At 35.4% G+C, this 17,019-nt stretch overlaps 1 protein-coding gene across 1 annotated transcript in view; it reads left to right on the top strand.

Moving 5' to 3' along the window:
* Window positions 1-17,019, top strand: part of PTPN12 (protein tyrosine phosphatase non-receptor type 12) — a 67,542-nt gene that overhangs the window by 34,664 nt on the left and 15,859 nt on the right. The window contains 9 exon segments of the mRNA XM_032688595.1: window positions 541-562; window positions 565-635; window positions 1,662-1,700; window positions 2,445-2,516; window positions 4,899-4,958; window positions 6,625-6,767; window positions 8,242-8,308; window positions 8,889-8,966; window positions 9,057-9,155. Coding sequence (XP_032544486.1) covers window positions 541-562; window positions 565-635; window positions 1,662-1,700; window positions 2,445-2,516; window positions 4,899-4,958; window positions 6,625-6,767; window positions 8,242-8,308; window positions 8,889-8,966; window positions 9,057-9,155 — 651 coding nt within the window.

The following is a 17,019-nucleotide window of genomic DNA, read 5'->3' as shown; positions in this document are numbered from 1 at the left end:
TTTCAAAGTATTAATGTCTTGAGCTGTCTTTGTACTTTATTTCTGATGTTTTTACCCAGCATTTGTTATTCAGAAACAGGTTGAATATTTAGCTTGAAAGGCTGAATATTAATTTCTTCAGGATTTATATAAAACAAATTTCAAAACTTCATATTTTTTAAATGTATTAGTGGGAGCGGGGAACTTAAGTTTGTTCAACAGGATGCTTTTTAGCAGAAAGATTTTCAAATTTTCATTACTAAATGTTTGAAGAAAAAAAATGAGGACTTATAGGAAATCTTCAGGATCTGAACAGAACATACAGAAACTTGTTTTCTGTGACAGACTTTGGCAGTGCTGTAGCTGTTGTAATCTTGGGCCTCCTCGAGATGACCAGCAAAATCCCACTAATGTAATTGGACTCATGTTGATATTCACCCTTCCTGTTGTATATCAAAAAAAAGGATATTCTAATTTTATATTATTATAACAGAAAGCCTCTTCATTCAGTGCAGATAAATTTTCTTTATAAACATTAATGGTTCCTTTGTGCAATCCCAGGGAGTCCATGGGCCAAAAGCGTACGTGCTACACAGGGACCCTTAGCCAATACAGTCATAGACTTCTGGAGGATGATATGGGAATACAATGTTGCTGTAAGTACCTACTGAAAACTGGGTGTTACCTTATAGCATAACAATTGTCCATTTTTTGCCCAAGTTGACTTTCATTACCAAAAAATATTGACAGCGATCTTGTTAATTTACTTCCAAAATCTTGGGTTTTGTATTTTAATTAGCATTCTATATGTAATTAATATTATTTATTCAATTTAACAATGTAAATTCAAAGTAATAATTTTATTGAATGAATGTTAAATTCTTCATGTTTATGAATAGGTTCTTGCTTGGTTACATCTGTCCCATGGGAGACCTTACAACTCTGACTTTATGTGGACTGACAAAATCAAATACAGAAGCAGCATGTGAAGCAAAAAAAACCCACTTACTTTTCTATTTATGCTAGTTTGGGATTACTTACTGATTTATGTATTCTACAACTATTTATTTACAAACAGCTATTTTCAGGAATACTGTTAAAATTGGATATGTTCAACAAATTATTTCTGGAAATATTTTTTTGTTTTATCAAGCACCTAAATCATGGCTTACTGTAACAAATAGCTTACCTGTTGGTGCATTTTTATTGTGCTATTCACAGTAATGTATCAAAAATAGCTTCACCTAAGAATTTTAATTCTTGGTCCTTTTTTGGGTGGGTTTTTTTTTGGGGTTTGCTCCTATTTTATGCCATCTGTGTCACTTTAAGCAAATATAGCTATGTTTCTTCCAGTTGGCAAATGATTCTATATTTTATGATTAAGTTTAGAGTTTACATTCAGGCTGAATAAATAAAATTGTACAGGATTACAGTGAATTTGAATTAAGTAGCCTTAATATGTTGTATTAGTGATGTAGATTTTGTGAAGGATGAAACTTTGTTACTTTTTTAGAAGTAAAGGAGCATGCCTATGCAGGAAGGAAAATAGTATTAATTAGTCTCTTCCGTAGTAGCTAGTTAAGGAGTTTCAGTATCTTCCTGATAGAAGCAAGTAGGGAAGTGTTGGTTGAAGTTACTTGATCTAAAACCAGCTGACTTGGAACATCTTTTTTTCTTTTCAGATAATTGTAATGGCCTGTCGAGAGTTTGAAATGGGAAGGGTATGTATCCTAACTACAAAACTGAATGAGCTGTGCTTGTGTGGGGCAATACTGGTGAAGCTTCATATGCCAAATCCATAACTGTAATAATATTAATATGTTAGATGGAATGAGAATGCCTATCCTTACATTTCTATCCATAGGAAACAGTTAATGAGTCTGCATTTCTTTGCTCCATTTGTAGTGTTACATTATTATTAGGTGTCATCTCAGTGGAGTATGTGTTTGTACACAGAACTGTACCAATGGTTGTTTCTGGTCATGTCACTATGGAAAAAACGTGTCTTGCTCTTTGTGGGATGTGGGCCAACTATCAAAATCCTGAGTCCTTCTGAATTTCCTGTCAATTGATACAGCTGCAAAACCAAATTTTTTTAAAAATCTCTCTGCTTTATTCTTATGACCTTAGAAGGAAAAAAAAGAAGTGATCCAGAATTGTGAATTCCCAGCTTTCAGAAAAAACTAAGCTTTCATTACTCCCCTCTGTTTGATGCAAGCTTGTGCATGTGTGTAGGCAGACGTGAAGTTCATGTCCTAATTTACATAGTGTCTTTTGGCTGTACTTACTGGTCATCTGGGGTCTTGGTTTGTTTTCCTTTTGTTATCCAAAGAAATGTTATTTTACTATCTTAAAAGAAGTCCAGAATAAGGCATTTGGGGTTATCATTTTGTCTGCTCTGCTTCTGTTAATCATCATCCTTCAGTGCTACGCATGAATTAAATCAGAATTCTTTGCTTTAACAGAAAAAATGTGAGCGTTACTGGCCTCTGTATGGAGAAACAGCTGTAACTTTTGGACCATTTCGTGTTTCTTGTGTAAGTATAAAGCTTTATAAATTAATTTTGTAAGGATTTAGTGCTTTTGTACCTTAAAATAAATGTTCAACAAATGGTTTATATTATAAAAGAAGTGCTTTTCTGATCATTCAGTACTAAATTTTACACAAGGATTCTCAAAGGAATGTGCACATTTAAGCTGTGTGGGTTTTTTTGAACCCTCCACGACTGTTTTGTTTTCTTTTTTTAAAGTAGGGAACCTGTGTGCCTTGGTCTTATATCTTTGTAGTTATTACTTCTTCAGCTTTACATGATGAAGTCTTGAATGTCTGTACCATACTCAAGAAATCAAATACTCTTGCAGTTGTTTTGTCTGTTATGCCTTGCGTGTTCTGAAGGTGCATGAGAAATGAAAATTTCTTCTATTGTTGCTTTTAAAATCAAAACAAAAATGAGTAGCGGGTCACCATGAGGTCTCAGTCTTTCCTGAAGGATTCCTAGGGGATAACTGTAAGAGTAAGAGAAGTCATGATGCAATTGCCATTTACAAAAGGAAATAGCAGAAACTGACTCCATTAATTGTGAGGTTCTCAGGGTATGGGTGAGAATATGGCATGTGGGACCATAGCCACCAAAATCAAAATGATCAGCATTCCTTAGGTGTGGGATAGTATCCAATTTACCTTTGTCCACACCTGTTTATGTATCTTTATTCCTTCCTACTTTAAATGTGTTTCTGGCCTGTTTGTCCAACTTGTAGCTCTTAGGGCTGTGATCACATTCTGGGTGAAACCAAGGTCCATGCAGCCCATCTCTTGTGTTTAATGACAACCTAATGACCTAAGGGAAGAGAACAGAGAAACCATGTATAAGATGATCCTTCTGTACTTGTCAGCTTCTAGCAATGGACAAACAGACTTCCTTAGTTGAGTGTGTCCCTGGATTGTCCATGCTTCTATAAATCAGGCAGTGCATGATTAATTTGATAATTTTTTGTTTGAGCTTTGGTTTTTGTCACCTGCTCTTTCTGATGTTGGCATCATGTTGTTTGGAAGAAAACACTTCCCTGTGTCTTTATTTTTAATCTTGCCACAGAATAGTTTAATCAATGTCTACCTTGTGCTGTTAGTTACTGTTAGGGTGGGAATGAAACATGGCACTGAAGTGATGAGCATGGCTCCTTAGTGTGAATGATCTTACTGGGAACTTTTTACACTGGAGTTCATCATTGGCCTTAGCTGTTCATGGTCTAAAAGTGTGGAATTGATCCCTTCCAGATTGATCTCAAAACTGTTTTTTTACTTCTCCTTAAATAATTATGTGGGTTTGGACAGAAATTGCTGCTGTTTTCCAGCTGAAGTGTTTAAGGTGTTCAGAGAGAGCTAACATGCCAGTTTATTGAGCTATTAATACTACCTTGAATAGTCTACCAAGAATTAAGTATACGTCAAGTTCATCTTGTCAGGAAATATTTATACTTGCAAATTTAGTCTGTAAAAATTCTGAGTAGCCTTTTCCGACCTTAAATTGATTTAAATTTGGCTGATTTTTTTCCCCTGTACCTAGTGGTATTGGAGAAAAGGGTTTGTGTCTATGGTGTAATTGATTTCTTGGCCACAGCTGAGAATGTATTACCTGTAGGTCCACAAGTGTCCATGGGCTGTGTTGCTATGCACCATCTCCTTTAAACCTGCAAGGTGTTGCAGTGGTTCATGGGAAATGGTAAATTCCCAGTAGGAGACAGAAATACATTAAAGCATATATGCAATCTCCTAAATTCTCTGTGGGTAGCTGTAATGCTAAGCTTTTCAAGGCATCATCAGATTCTGATGTTACTGATATTTTAAGTACAATAATATTGTTTGATGTCTGCAGTATAAACTTTCTTTGGTATTCCAAAGGCAGATTTGAAAATGTTGGGAGCCTAGAAGCCAGGCTTTTTAGGCCACAATCAAGATAATTAATGATTCATTCAGATGCACTCTTAACTGAAAATAATGAAAAGGGAAAAAAATTAAAGGAGATATCACAGGATAGTGATAAGAAGCTGAAGTTTACACAGCAAAAGTGTTATAGAGAGATGGCTGTGGAAGGCAATCTCTAAATTAAAAGTATAGAGAAATAAAACAAAGAGATACTTAGAAATATTCTTAGAAGATTTATTGATGGTTTCAGGAGCAGACTAGACATTCATTTCAAACCTCACATTTTAAGTAAAAGGAACATCTTTCACACATGTTATGTAGCAAACTTAGTTGCTGGTATGTTAATGTTTTTATTGACCCTCTTGAGGAAATCATAGATACAAAACCAGTAAATTGAAAAAGGGCATCTGAGTTTAAAGTTGGTGTTTTTAGTTATATCCTGTATGCTGCATATTGATTCCTCTCCCCCAATTCATTACTGTTTTCTTGTGTTTAGGAAGCTGAGCAAGCAAGAACAGATTACTTCATTAGAACATTATTACTTGAATTTCAAAATGTAAGTACATGGTCACTTCTGGTCTGACCTTCAATGGTTGCTCGAAGGTCTCTAAAAAGATACAATGGTGGAAACTCATAAAAATCTCTTCACTTCTTTAAATGCTGACTCTGCATGTGTGTAAATCATAAAGTTTAGAAGTGATGTTATAAGCTTAGTATATAAGGGAAGAGGAGTGAAACTCTGTCTTTTATGTATGTTCTGTTTATCCTAAGGTGTGTTATGCTATGAAGACCATATGGTAACAACTAAAAGGTTTCTGCCACCCTAGGAGAATTTCACTGTTTAATCCAAGTGGAAAATATGATGACAAACTCAGTCAAACTTGTAAAAAAAATCCTGTTTCTTCTAGTTAGCTTCTTTTTGGGTAAAGTCTATCTGTGTGTTGGAATTTGCCTTACACTTTGATTTATTGTCAAGAGGAAATCAGTTTGACTGAAGCTTGATTATATTCAAGAAAGAACTTTGGTGGTTAGCTTAAAAGTGGCAGTAAAAAAAGGACTAAGAAGATTCTTTTTAATTTTCAATTTTCATATAAAAAACAAATTCAGATATGTTTTTTCTGATAGTTCTGCTAATGTGAAAAATCACTGGTCTTTTTAAAAGTAATTAAGTGAATTTCTTGACGGACCTTAATAGGCAGCTGTAACTCTTCCTTTTTTCTGATGACCTTGGTTTTACATAATCATCTGGATTTTAAATGTGGGTTTTCTTAGTCTGCATTGTCTCTAGTTTTTATTACCTATGGCATTTCCACAGGTCTGGGAAAAGTCAAGCATCAAAAATAGATAACTTTCCATGCTCAAGAGGCTGCTATGTTGCTTCTTAAATAACTAAATAGAAGGTAGCTTAGGTCTTGAAACTTGTAGCCTGTAACATTGATCAGAAAATTCATGCCCTCCAGTACATTACTTTGAAGGGTGTACTGCAATCCAGAGGTGTGACCGCAGCATGGAAAGGTGCAGTAGAACTGACTACCAGTTCTACTGGTAGCTGTGGATATCATTATCATTGGATAATGATGAGGAAGAGGATTTTCAGGGATTCAAGTAACTGAGTAACTAGGCTGTTCTAAAGCCTGCTTCCTACCCTGTCTTTAGTACTATTGTAGCTCATGTTACTAGAACAAAACCTATTGTTGTTGCGTGATCCATACTTAAATACAGTCTTAATTATTTCTCTCATTTTCTTAATTTCCCTCTGAGTGTGAGCACATGTGCACACACTGTATTTTGTAATATGACAAAACACCTCCTTCCCCCCTGCCTTTTCTTTCCCAATGTAAGTTACTAAAGTACAATTAGAAAAAGAAATTTTCATGTGGTCTTTCCCGTTCTTTCTCCCTTTCCAAGTTTATGACTGCAGAGATGTAGAATCTTTCAATGTGGTCCAGTTTTGTGGGTCCTTTATCCCATGTAATAGAGAGGGGCTTCTCTGAACTGTCCCATAGTTCATTTTCTTATGCATTAGCAGCCCTCAAAATACTACTTCAGAATTCCTCTTTTGTTTTTCAAAGTGGTATAAACTGTAAGTATTTTTAATAGAGTAAATGACTTTGCTTGTCCACACTTAATCATGCAAAAGGTGAAGGTTCATAGAACTACTTCTTTCATACACACTCAAATGTGTGTTGTCATTAATGCCTTTCTCCCTGCCTCTCCCTTAGGAGACTCGTAGTGTCTATCAGTTTCATTATGTTAACTGGCCTGACCATGATGTCCCTTCATCTTTTGATTCTATTCTGGACATGATCAGCTTGATGAGAGAATACCAGGAACATGAAGATGTACCAATTTGCATACACTGCAGGTATCAATATATTTATTTTTCAAATTTATGTATGTCTTTGTTTTTTGAAGTCTAGGCTTTTGGTATGAGATGCATTAGTTTGGTTCTAAATCAGAATTTATTTGTTTACTTCAGTTTAAAAAAATTCCTTGAGTCAAAACTTAATTCAAAATCATACAGCCTTCATTTTCTTAAAGCTGATACCACAGTGAGATTTTACTTCTATTTCAGTTTAAGACAGAATATCAATCAGAAAGAATGAGCCTTTGAAAGGGAAACCATTTTGTGGTTCTTAAGACATGTAAATCCTCATGAGGACAAAACAGACCTTGAAGATGATTGCAAATCAGTTATGGAAGTGAAAGCTCCATTCGCAATAGGAGAGTCTACAGAGCAGGTGCATGACTAAGAACTCTGTCTTTTAATATGACAAAAAACATCTTTAATGGGCAGACTGTAGTTTCCAGTTGGGAAGTCTTTGCTTCTAAGCAACTATTTCATCCTTGACCTGAAATTTGGCTGACAGAAGGACTTGAAACTGAACTGCTGTGAAGATATTTTGGTGAATTCACAGTTTCTGATAATTATCTGGAAAATTTATGCCTATGATACTTGATGCTTTTTAAAGCAACAAAAGTTCATGTATTATGTCAGGAAAATAATGAATTCAGATTTGTAAGCCAGGAAATGTCAGTTGTTGGGGCTTATAAAGTCTTTAAAGTTTAGTTATTCTCCTAAAATGCATAGAAGTGTACTGACTAGCTGCATTCTTTTTTAACTTGTCACTCTTAAGTAATTGAGATCTAAACCCATAAAAACTTACTTAGCACTGAAATCTATTTCACTTTGTCCTGTTTCTCTTGAATATCAATATAGTTGTAAATGTTGGCTCTTTACAACAGTGTAATTATAATGGGGTAGATATGCATGAATTATAACTTCATGTGTAAAATGGGGGAATCATGCTATTAGGAAAAATAAACGTGATAGTTGATTGCCATTTTTATGACTTTGATATTTATGTTTTTTATCTAAAAGGCAGAAAATATAGATGTAATACTAAATCAGAAAAATGCAAGAAGTCTTTAAATATATTCTGTTCTGCCGTTTAACATGTCTGTCATTAAACTTGGACAAGATCCCTACCGTGTAAGCTGACTACCGTGGTATTACCGTGGTAACTGGTAATAGTGTGATGAAAGAGAGAGCAATGAAATTGTCAGCACTGAAGCATCTTTTGTGACCACTGTTCCAAATGGTTATGAAAAACTTGCATTAAAAACTTCAATGCTCCATTTTGCATTTTGTGCTGCTGATTTTTTTGTTTGTTTGTTTTTAAGACACACCATAGTGTCAGGTTGAGTGAGCTTAAAATGATAGTTGAGGGATTTGGATAATTTTTTTTTTTTTAGTGTGGACTCTGGAAATATAAAGCTTAGAGTGTGTTTTTAGCAAACTAAAATAATTTCTAACACATAACTGTTTATGTTCATAGTGCAGGGTGTGGAAGAACGGGAGCCATCTGTGCCATAGATTATACATGGAATTTACTTAAAGCTGGGGTAAGGAATCTTAAAAGTTTTGTGGCATTCTGTAATTACATAACTGTGATTGAGCTTCCAAGTGTTCTAAAATAGAGAAATGTTTATGACATTCTGGAACTCCCTCGACAGGTTGGATGTTTAGTTTCATTGCATTCATGCTTTAGTATGAACTTACTTTCCTTTAACAGTGAGTTTTTATCTAAAAAAGTCACTATAAAATTCCAATTTTTAAAAAATATATTTCAATGGAAAGTGATTTTTCAAATTCAACTTTCTTAGTCTCTCTGATTAATCTTGCAGCTCCTAAAGACTGATATTCAGATGTGAAGGGATAACTTCATTCTGGGATTTTAGATAATGAAGTATCATATTAATGACTTTGAATGTCTCATTTTGAAAATACTTGAAATGCTCTCCTCTGGTCTAAATCAAATGTCAATTTGAAGTTGCTTTTAAAAGAAAATTAATAGTTGCAGTATGGAGAGAATAGATTACCTTTAACTACGAAGTTAGACTTATTTTTGGATGTCTAACAGCTTTTGTATTGTTTTTCTGGCAAACAGCTATGTTAATCTAATTGACTTGTTCTGTATTTCAGAAAATACCTGAAGAATTCAATGTATTTAATTTAATACAGGAAATGAGGACTCAAAGGCATTCTGCAGTGCAGACAAAGGTATGGTTTGTTTTAAAATGGATATGATAATATATCATTATTCTTTGTTAAGGTCTTGTGCACTAATTTTTGTCTGGTAATCTATTGTAGGAGCAGTATGAACTTGTCCATCGAGCCATAGCACAACTATTTGAAAAGCAACTGCAAAAATATGAAAGTTGTGCAGACTGGAAGATTGCAGATGGAGTGGTATGTGTCTTTCCCATATGAATTTCAATCAGCTGTAGCTGTTACTTTCTGATCAAGATTTTCCTGTGAAGTCTAGTTCTTAAAGATAAATGTTCAATGGTGTTAAGGCACATAGAGAACTTGTTTGAACTGCAAATGGTTTTTGCTGAGCAGGGACAGCTGGTCTATACTCAATTTACACTGAGGACTTGGTTGTAAAAGTTGAGTCAGGTTATTATAGGAACACTTACAATACACACCAAATGCATTTGCAATGGGGGAAAAAATGGAAAGAATTATAGTCTGGATGAAATGAAGGACTCTTAACTCAATATTAAATTGTGAAATGTGCCCTTACCTTGGTGAGGTGACAGTAGTTGTCAGCTGATCTGTTACTTGAATTGTCAGTATTTAGCCCAATTCTGATATATTGACAGCAAATGAAATTTTGTGGAAAGGCTGACCTTCTGCAAATTGCTTTTTAAACTGTGTGATGAAGAGCAAGTGAAAAGTAAAACTCCAACCTACATATACATATATTTGTATACAAATATATGTATCCATATGTTGCATACAAATAAAAATAAATTAACACACACAGTGTGTATATTGGTGAATTCTGTCTGATCTATGTTTAGGTTAAACTCCCTAAAGCGGAAAACCTCTACTGAAGTTTTTTCTTCCTTCCCCCCAGTGTGGTGTTGGGCCCAATTTTAAAGCAGGAAATAGGTGTTAATCGGATTCTTCACCTGAGACTTGGGTATTGAATGACATTGCTTCTGCCTTGACTTGGCCCAACAGTCTTGACAGAGTTGAGCAGGAATAGCAGTGAATGATCTTATTAAGTTCTGATGTCGTGTTGAAGTACTGTTTGCACTGGAATGAATACATTGGGGGAAAGAAAAATAAGTTTAAAATGCCTTTTTCAGGAAGCTTCGTGCTCTATCCTTTTAATAAAGGAGAAAAAAAGTGGAAAAAAATAGTGTTTTTCATTGGTAATCACAGTATTTGAGGATTTTTCTGTCTTTCTATACTTCAGCTTTAAATTTCATGTCTCCTTTAGGTTTTTTCCCTGTTTTATGTTTAGGTATATCTTCTTGTCTGCTACTGGGCACTATATGAAAAGTGGGGTTTTTTGACTGATACGTTCTTTCTCTCCCACAGTCCAGAACTCTGTATCATCCTTCATCCCTGACTGTGTTTTGTGTATTCAGTGATTCTATCTGTCCCTTCAGTACCTAACTGTTGTAGATTCCTCAGGTCTCTGAAGGGAGTATGAGTAGTAACTTCAGGACCCTGTGAAATATTTGGAAGCAATTTTAAATCTGCTTTTACTAACAAGCATTGCTTTAATTTTAGGGGTTTAGCTTCAAAATGTGCTTTCTAGGAAGTCTGTAATGTTTTTCATTCTTGGAAAAAAGGCATACATCCTTCTCTTAACTCCTAAGAATTTATATCAGTTAATGCAACACTTCTGGAATCTTAAGTCATGACGAGAAACCTGTGGACTAAATGAAATGTCGATAGGGCATGCTGCTTTTATTAGTTACAAGTTTGATTAAACTGATATGTGATTTTTTTTTTTTTCCTGAGGAATGAGTATGACAGGGTTTGGAATGTGCAGATTTATTAGCTTTGTACATAAGGGATTTCTAGTTACTTGAGTTTTGGTCATAAAATAATAGGTAGATCAGTCTACTGTATCTTCTGGTTATTTGACTTTCATTTGACCTATGTCTGTGCTCTTATATAGAATCACAAAAGGTCTTTTATTTACCTATTACTATATATACTATATTACTTATTTATGTATTCTAGAACATGAGTAAGGCGGGGGCACAACAAACTGATACTGTTTGTGTAACAAAGGCAAGTGCTTTCTGTAGCAGAGCTTGAGAGATTTGCTGGCTGAGTAATAAAACAAGAGCAAATGGATGATGGATGGGTAATGTACATGGAGGTGAGACAGGGAGAAATACCAACTCTGAATAGGCAGTGATGGAGTTTGAGTTCTGAGTTTTCTTGGATATAATCTTGGTTTGTAATCAGTAAGTTGAAAAGGAAATAGAGTTTTAGCAGTTATTTGGAAACTAATAAGAGCAGGGAACGTAATGTCATTGTGTGGGTACCTTGCAACTGGAATACTGTCTGCAGGTCAAGTCTGCTTATCTCAAAAGTATATTACAGAATTCAAACATTAAAATCCTGGACAAACATCAAAGGTTGTTCTTTGGATGGAGCTTTGAGTATTTCTGCAGAAAGCTTGATGGGGAAAAAGGTCTCATAGGTAAAAAATTTTTGTATCTAAAGATTTGGTACTTTAATTTGCTATTGTCCATTTGTTAGGAAATTTACCTTCAGGGAATTAACTGGTTTAGAAAAGTCTTTTACCTCACGTATGCCGTTTAATGTTTTCTTGGTAGCTTTAACCTGATTCTTAAATCTGTGCTTGAGACAGTGTTTTTGCTATTCTGAAAAAGCTCCCTTTTTTTCTCCAATGGTGTTATGTAGTTTCTGTTGTATATAATGTCTGATTTTCCCTGGAAATTTTTTAGTTTGCTTTCTCTTAAAAACCAAACAAGCATTCTGGGATGTATCTTAGTTTAAAAGCTAATTCCGATGCAGGAATTTTTCAAATAACTTTATTAAATACAATGTAATATTCTAAGGTTCCTTCACAGATCTTACTCTGCCTGCAGATGCTACAGTAACTGTGGAATCTTGAACATGTGAAGGATTTTAATTATGTCCAGTGGAAACAATTCCAAATAAAATAATGTGCTTACTTTGGATATATTACTGTTAGTTAAATAGGAGATACTACGGGGCTGAAGAGGAAGTGTTTCATTTATTCTATTTTGATAATACTCTGAAGAGCTGGAGTGCTCTGTAGGGTTTGGTTTCATGGTTTTGTTGTCCAATTGCTGTTCTCATTTCAAGCAGTGTTTGGAATGAATTGAGTTACCGAGGCCTTTGTAAGCAGGGCTTGCCAGTAACATCACAGTAAAAAGTTAATCTGATTGGCAGCAAGCACAGTATTCATAGGGAAGTAGCTCAGACACAATCCTGAATGTGTGTTCCTGTGAACTTGCCAGCTTTGCCCTGCTGGAAACAATAACGTAAAAAGTCAACAACAAGACATGCAGTGTTTGAAAGAGACTTACAGGGTTAGAATTTGATAGAAAGATTCAAAACCATGAAGAGAATGCATATATGATATGCTATAGTAATTGTATACTCTTACCATACAGTTATACGTATTGTAATGTATAGAACTACAAATGTACTTAAAATAATACTAAGTATGGAAATGAAATGAAATGAGAAAAGCTCTGCTCAGATACCAGTACTTTCAACAGTCCCCCTCGTAGCCAAATTTCAGAGTGAAAAATTGCTACTCAGGAGCAATTTTTCTCTGATAAGAAAATAATTCAGATGCTAAATTTGATAATTGGAACTATCCACCCCCCTCCCCTTAGTAGTACTCTTAAATTTCCAAAAAATTAAATTGGAACAGTCTTGGACTCAACCCCTTTCACACTGAAATTTTTGATCATATTGTCATGTATTTGAAGTCAGTAACTGTGCTTTTTATCATCATTGTTTTGTTAGTACTGCTGTGAAAATATAACACTTGGTGTTGTGTTTGGAAGCTTTGAAACATATGAGAGCTGATTAGTCTTGATCATCTGATAAGATATCAGTCAGATTTGTGTCACTAAAATATCTTGAGTTTTTTGAGAAGCTTCTTCATGATCTGAAGCGAACCATAGCTGTCTTGGAAAGTCTGAATCAGATGGAATTCCATCAAGTTGGATGTTCTGATTGGATGTAGGAAAAGGAAAATTGATTAAAAAACAAACAACCAAGTTCACCATCACTTCAAAAATACTTATTGTTAAATTTTGTCTCTTGACAGTAACAAGCATGTTACAGTACTGCAAGTCCTTGTTTTACCCTTATCCATAAGTAGAAGCTTGTGTTAATAAACACTTTCTCCAAAATCTGGCATTGCTGATGCTCTCCAGTGTCTCTTGCATTTCTTGCTGTAAAAGAGGCAGAGTTCTGTTGCTGTGGTTGATTGCACTTTTAGAAGTCATGGAGGAATCAGCTGCTATAAGAACAATGTTGACATTTGAAACATTAGTGGTTTAGAAACTGTAAGTCAAAAGACCTTGCTGTTCATATTCTCTTTGCTGTTTTGCAGCTTGCAAAGATACTTTTTGCCATCATAGCATTCTAAAAAATCATATATGTCTTCAGTGACATTATCTTGTTGCCTGTGCTTAGAATGTTTTATTAATCTGAGTCACTTGAGTGGTATCGTTTCAGTCTGAAATATTTCTCATTTTATCTACTGATTCTAAGTGATTCCCATGATGCTTTATTATAAGAGCAAAAGGAATGCCTCAATTCCTTTTAAGGGATTACTTCTGGAGGAGTCTTTGCAGTAAATTTGCCAGTATTTTATCAGTACAGAAAGCTTCTGAGTGACATTAAATATTTCCACTGTGAGTTCCAAAAAGAAATTATACATTGCAATTCCTGGGCAAAAGGTTTTGCATTGTAGGCAGTGTGTGTGAAATCTCAGTCTAAGACTGTGATCCTCTATTTGCTTGAGGTTAGTGACAGCTGTCTTTGGTTGATTCAGCCATAGGGGGAAAGACCCACCCTTGGAGATGATAACACAGTTTAGGTCACTTCAGCAAATTGAATTCAGACGCTGCATCTGCCATGAGAATTCCTTGTTTCTCTGCATTACTACAGGAACATGAGTTGCTCTTGCATTGTAGTAGACTAGATGTAATCTACATTTCTAAATATTTGACTTTATGGTCTTTCCATTTGTTAATGTAGTCTTTCATATGTAGTTATGCACACATTTCTATATATGTGTGATTTAACAGAATACCTATAAATTCTTAACTCTGAACATTGATCTGAGTAGCTGCTCCCTCAGCGAGGACATTGAAACTCTTGCACTGTTGAGTACTTGATGCATATACGCACAAAGGTTGGGGAAAGATCTTTTTCTGTTGTTTACCCGTCTATTGTTGATGCTTCTGTTGTAGTGAGAAGTCTGCCAGGGTAGGATAAGTATCTTCTGTAAGAAAGCAGAGTGCTGCACTGAGCACTTATTTCACTGAATTGCACATTTGTTAATCCATTTTTAAAAAAATTATATGTGAACTACATATGTTGTCCTGGTTTGTCTAAGCTGATACTTCTAAGAACTGTATTCTGCCTGAGAGTGCAACATCTGTCTAGAGAAGCAGGAGGGTGTTGACTGATGTCGATAAGCTGTGATTAGGAAGGCTGTGGAAGGCTTTTTCTTAATACTGCCATCTGCTCTTCTCAACAGATGTGGTCATTCCAATGAGATACCCTATATTCACTTTTAGGGTTGATCTTCTTTTCTGCTCTGTGCTAGTTTTTCTGCCTGTTTACCTTTTCACTTCTTTTGATATACGACAGGGAAATCTGTGAGTTGATATCACTCAAGGGTGCCCAAAATACCAGTTATTCCCTATTTCTTGTAGCATGAAACTGGAAACAAGAGCCTTGCATTAAGAGTTCAGCCAGCAGCATTTCTTTGGACAAAAACAAGAAGAGAGCCAGTAGTAACAGCAGCACTGATATATGAGTACTCTCTTCTTTCCTGTGTGTGTTAGTGCATTTGGCTACTGCTTTAAAGTTTTATCATCTTCAACCTTTGAAGTAAAAATCTTTCATCTGCTTATCTAAAAGTAAACAAAGTCGTCAATCTGTTGAGCTAATTAAGACAAGAGTAGTGAAGTACCTCTTTTTTGATGACAGTAATTCCTATAACATTCTTGCTCCTCATTTAATGTAACTAAAACAGTGAATGAGTATGGAGTTTAACCTAATGCACAGATGAAAACTTCTGAACACCTACCTGCCTGAAGCTTTCCCAGTGTGCAAAGTTGCGGTAACCACTGACTTTTCTGGGGTTAAATTTTGAAGTACCATTTTGTGTGTGGATTTTCTGTTGGTTTTGGTTTGTTTGGGGGGTTAAATTGTTTTTTTCCAAGTAATTGTTTTTGTAAACTCTGTGGTTGTCTATGTGCCTTGGATATTTGAGTTTATACACGTTTCTGTAAGGTGTATCCATACCTTTTATTACCAGAGGCAAAAATGGCAATGCCTCTTCAGCTACTTCTTGCTATCTCAACTAGAACAGCTTCTTACTGTATACATGGAGTTTTTAAAAAGCTTGACATATGTTAGCTTCCTTAATAAGCTTTTTCTTCCGCCTGTGAGAAAAGCATATCTCAGGAAACATTCTGTTCACAAACACTTCACTTTACAAACACAGGAGGACAGGGATGCAGCTGCTGGTTTGTTTTCTGGACAAGTTAGTCTGCACCACAGCCAACAGGCACACCCTTTCCCTTGCCATACCCTTTAGAAAACTGAGTGCATAAATAAGAATCTGTGCTGGTGGAACTGAAGTGGGAGACTTTTCTGATCGGATGTAGGATGGAGAAGTTGACGGTCAAGGAGAGGAACTCTTGTGAAGTCTCACTCTTTCTATTATATTTCTGCCTTATGAAACTTTGATGTGCTGTGGAGCTGAAGCAAGGCTATATGGGAGGAAGAAATGTTTTATGATGAATGTGATGAAACACTGGAACAGGTTGCCTAGGGAGGCTGTAGGTGCCTCAGCCCTGGCAACAATCAGGGTCAGGTTGTAGAGGGCTCTGAGCAACTTGATCTCATTGAAGATGTCCCTACTCATTGCAGAGGGGGTTGGATTACATGGCCTTTAAAGGTCCCTCCCAACACAAACCAAACTCCTATGATTCTATGAAAACCAACCAACCTTGATTGACAGTAGTGGGAGCTCCAGTTGTGTTCATTTAAATGTGAGTGAGTGGCTTTTATCTGCTAATTGAATCTTACTCCAAAAAAACCTCGATAGTTACAGCTAGTGGTCAGCAGGACAATGAACTCCCTGTGCAATTTCTCTGAAAGGGCTCACACAATCCATTTATTAAGGAACAATAGGGTATTTCTGCTGGAGTACTTGTGCAATATTGTATTTGACAGCAAGTTAAGGGGGGAGGTTGGTGAAAAACAGTAAGAAAGATCAAAAGATTTAATTTTTTTCTTTGCAGGTAAAGCTCCACTTAGTACTTTGAGGAATAGAATTTGATAATAGACTCTTCACAGTAGCCAACAGTGGTATGGTAACTTTTAAGACTAGCAATAGAAATTAAAAACTTAAAAATAATTTATCTAAATTTAAGTAAGGTTAGGTAACTGTTGAGATAACTTACTTGTAGTTTGTCTTCCAAAGCAGAAATTGCTCACTGAATTGAAATGCAACTATCACATTTGAAGCAAAAATAAACAGGGAATTCCCTTTGTTTTGTAAGATTGAAGGTCAGTCTCTGTCACCAGTCTGAGCAGGTAGCCTGGCAAATGGCAGACCCTATTGCATGAACCTGGTATTCTGCTTTGAAATGTATTACACTGATTTGGGATGTTTGTTGTTCTTTTTTAAAATCACTTTTTGAAGGAGAATTCCTGCAAGAAAAGCCTTTAGGTAAAATAGGCATTAAATTAAGATAACACTAAGGTCTTCTTTGGTTTTGTTGGGTCTTTGGCTGTGGCACATGTATGTCCAGGGTGGGATGGAGAAATGGGTGTGTGAGTGGCTTTGTGGGGCTTAGCTGCCCTACCAGGGCTAACCCACAATATTTTATATGTATATACATAGAAGTGTGTATGGATACATATATTTATAAATAAATATGTATATTAAATATATCTTATATTTATGGTCCTCCTAAAGCAAATTAAAATCTTCATGCTTTGCTGAATAAATTAAACTTCATTGTACACAAACGGGAGATGATTT

The sequence above is a fragment of the Chiroxiphia lanceolata genome, chromosome 5 (genome assembly GCF_009829145.1).
Source record: "Chiroxiphia lanceolata isolate bChiLan1 chromosome 5, bChiLan1.pri, whole genome shotgun sequence".
NCBI lineage: Eukaryota > Metazoa > Chordata > Aves > Passeriformes > Pipridae > Chiroxiphia > Chiroxiphia lanceolata.
The sequence above is the reverse complement of the archived record's forward strand: the minus strand, read 5'-3'. Positions and strand labels throughout refer to the sequence as shown.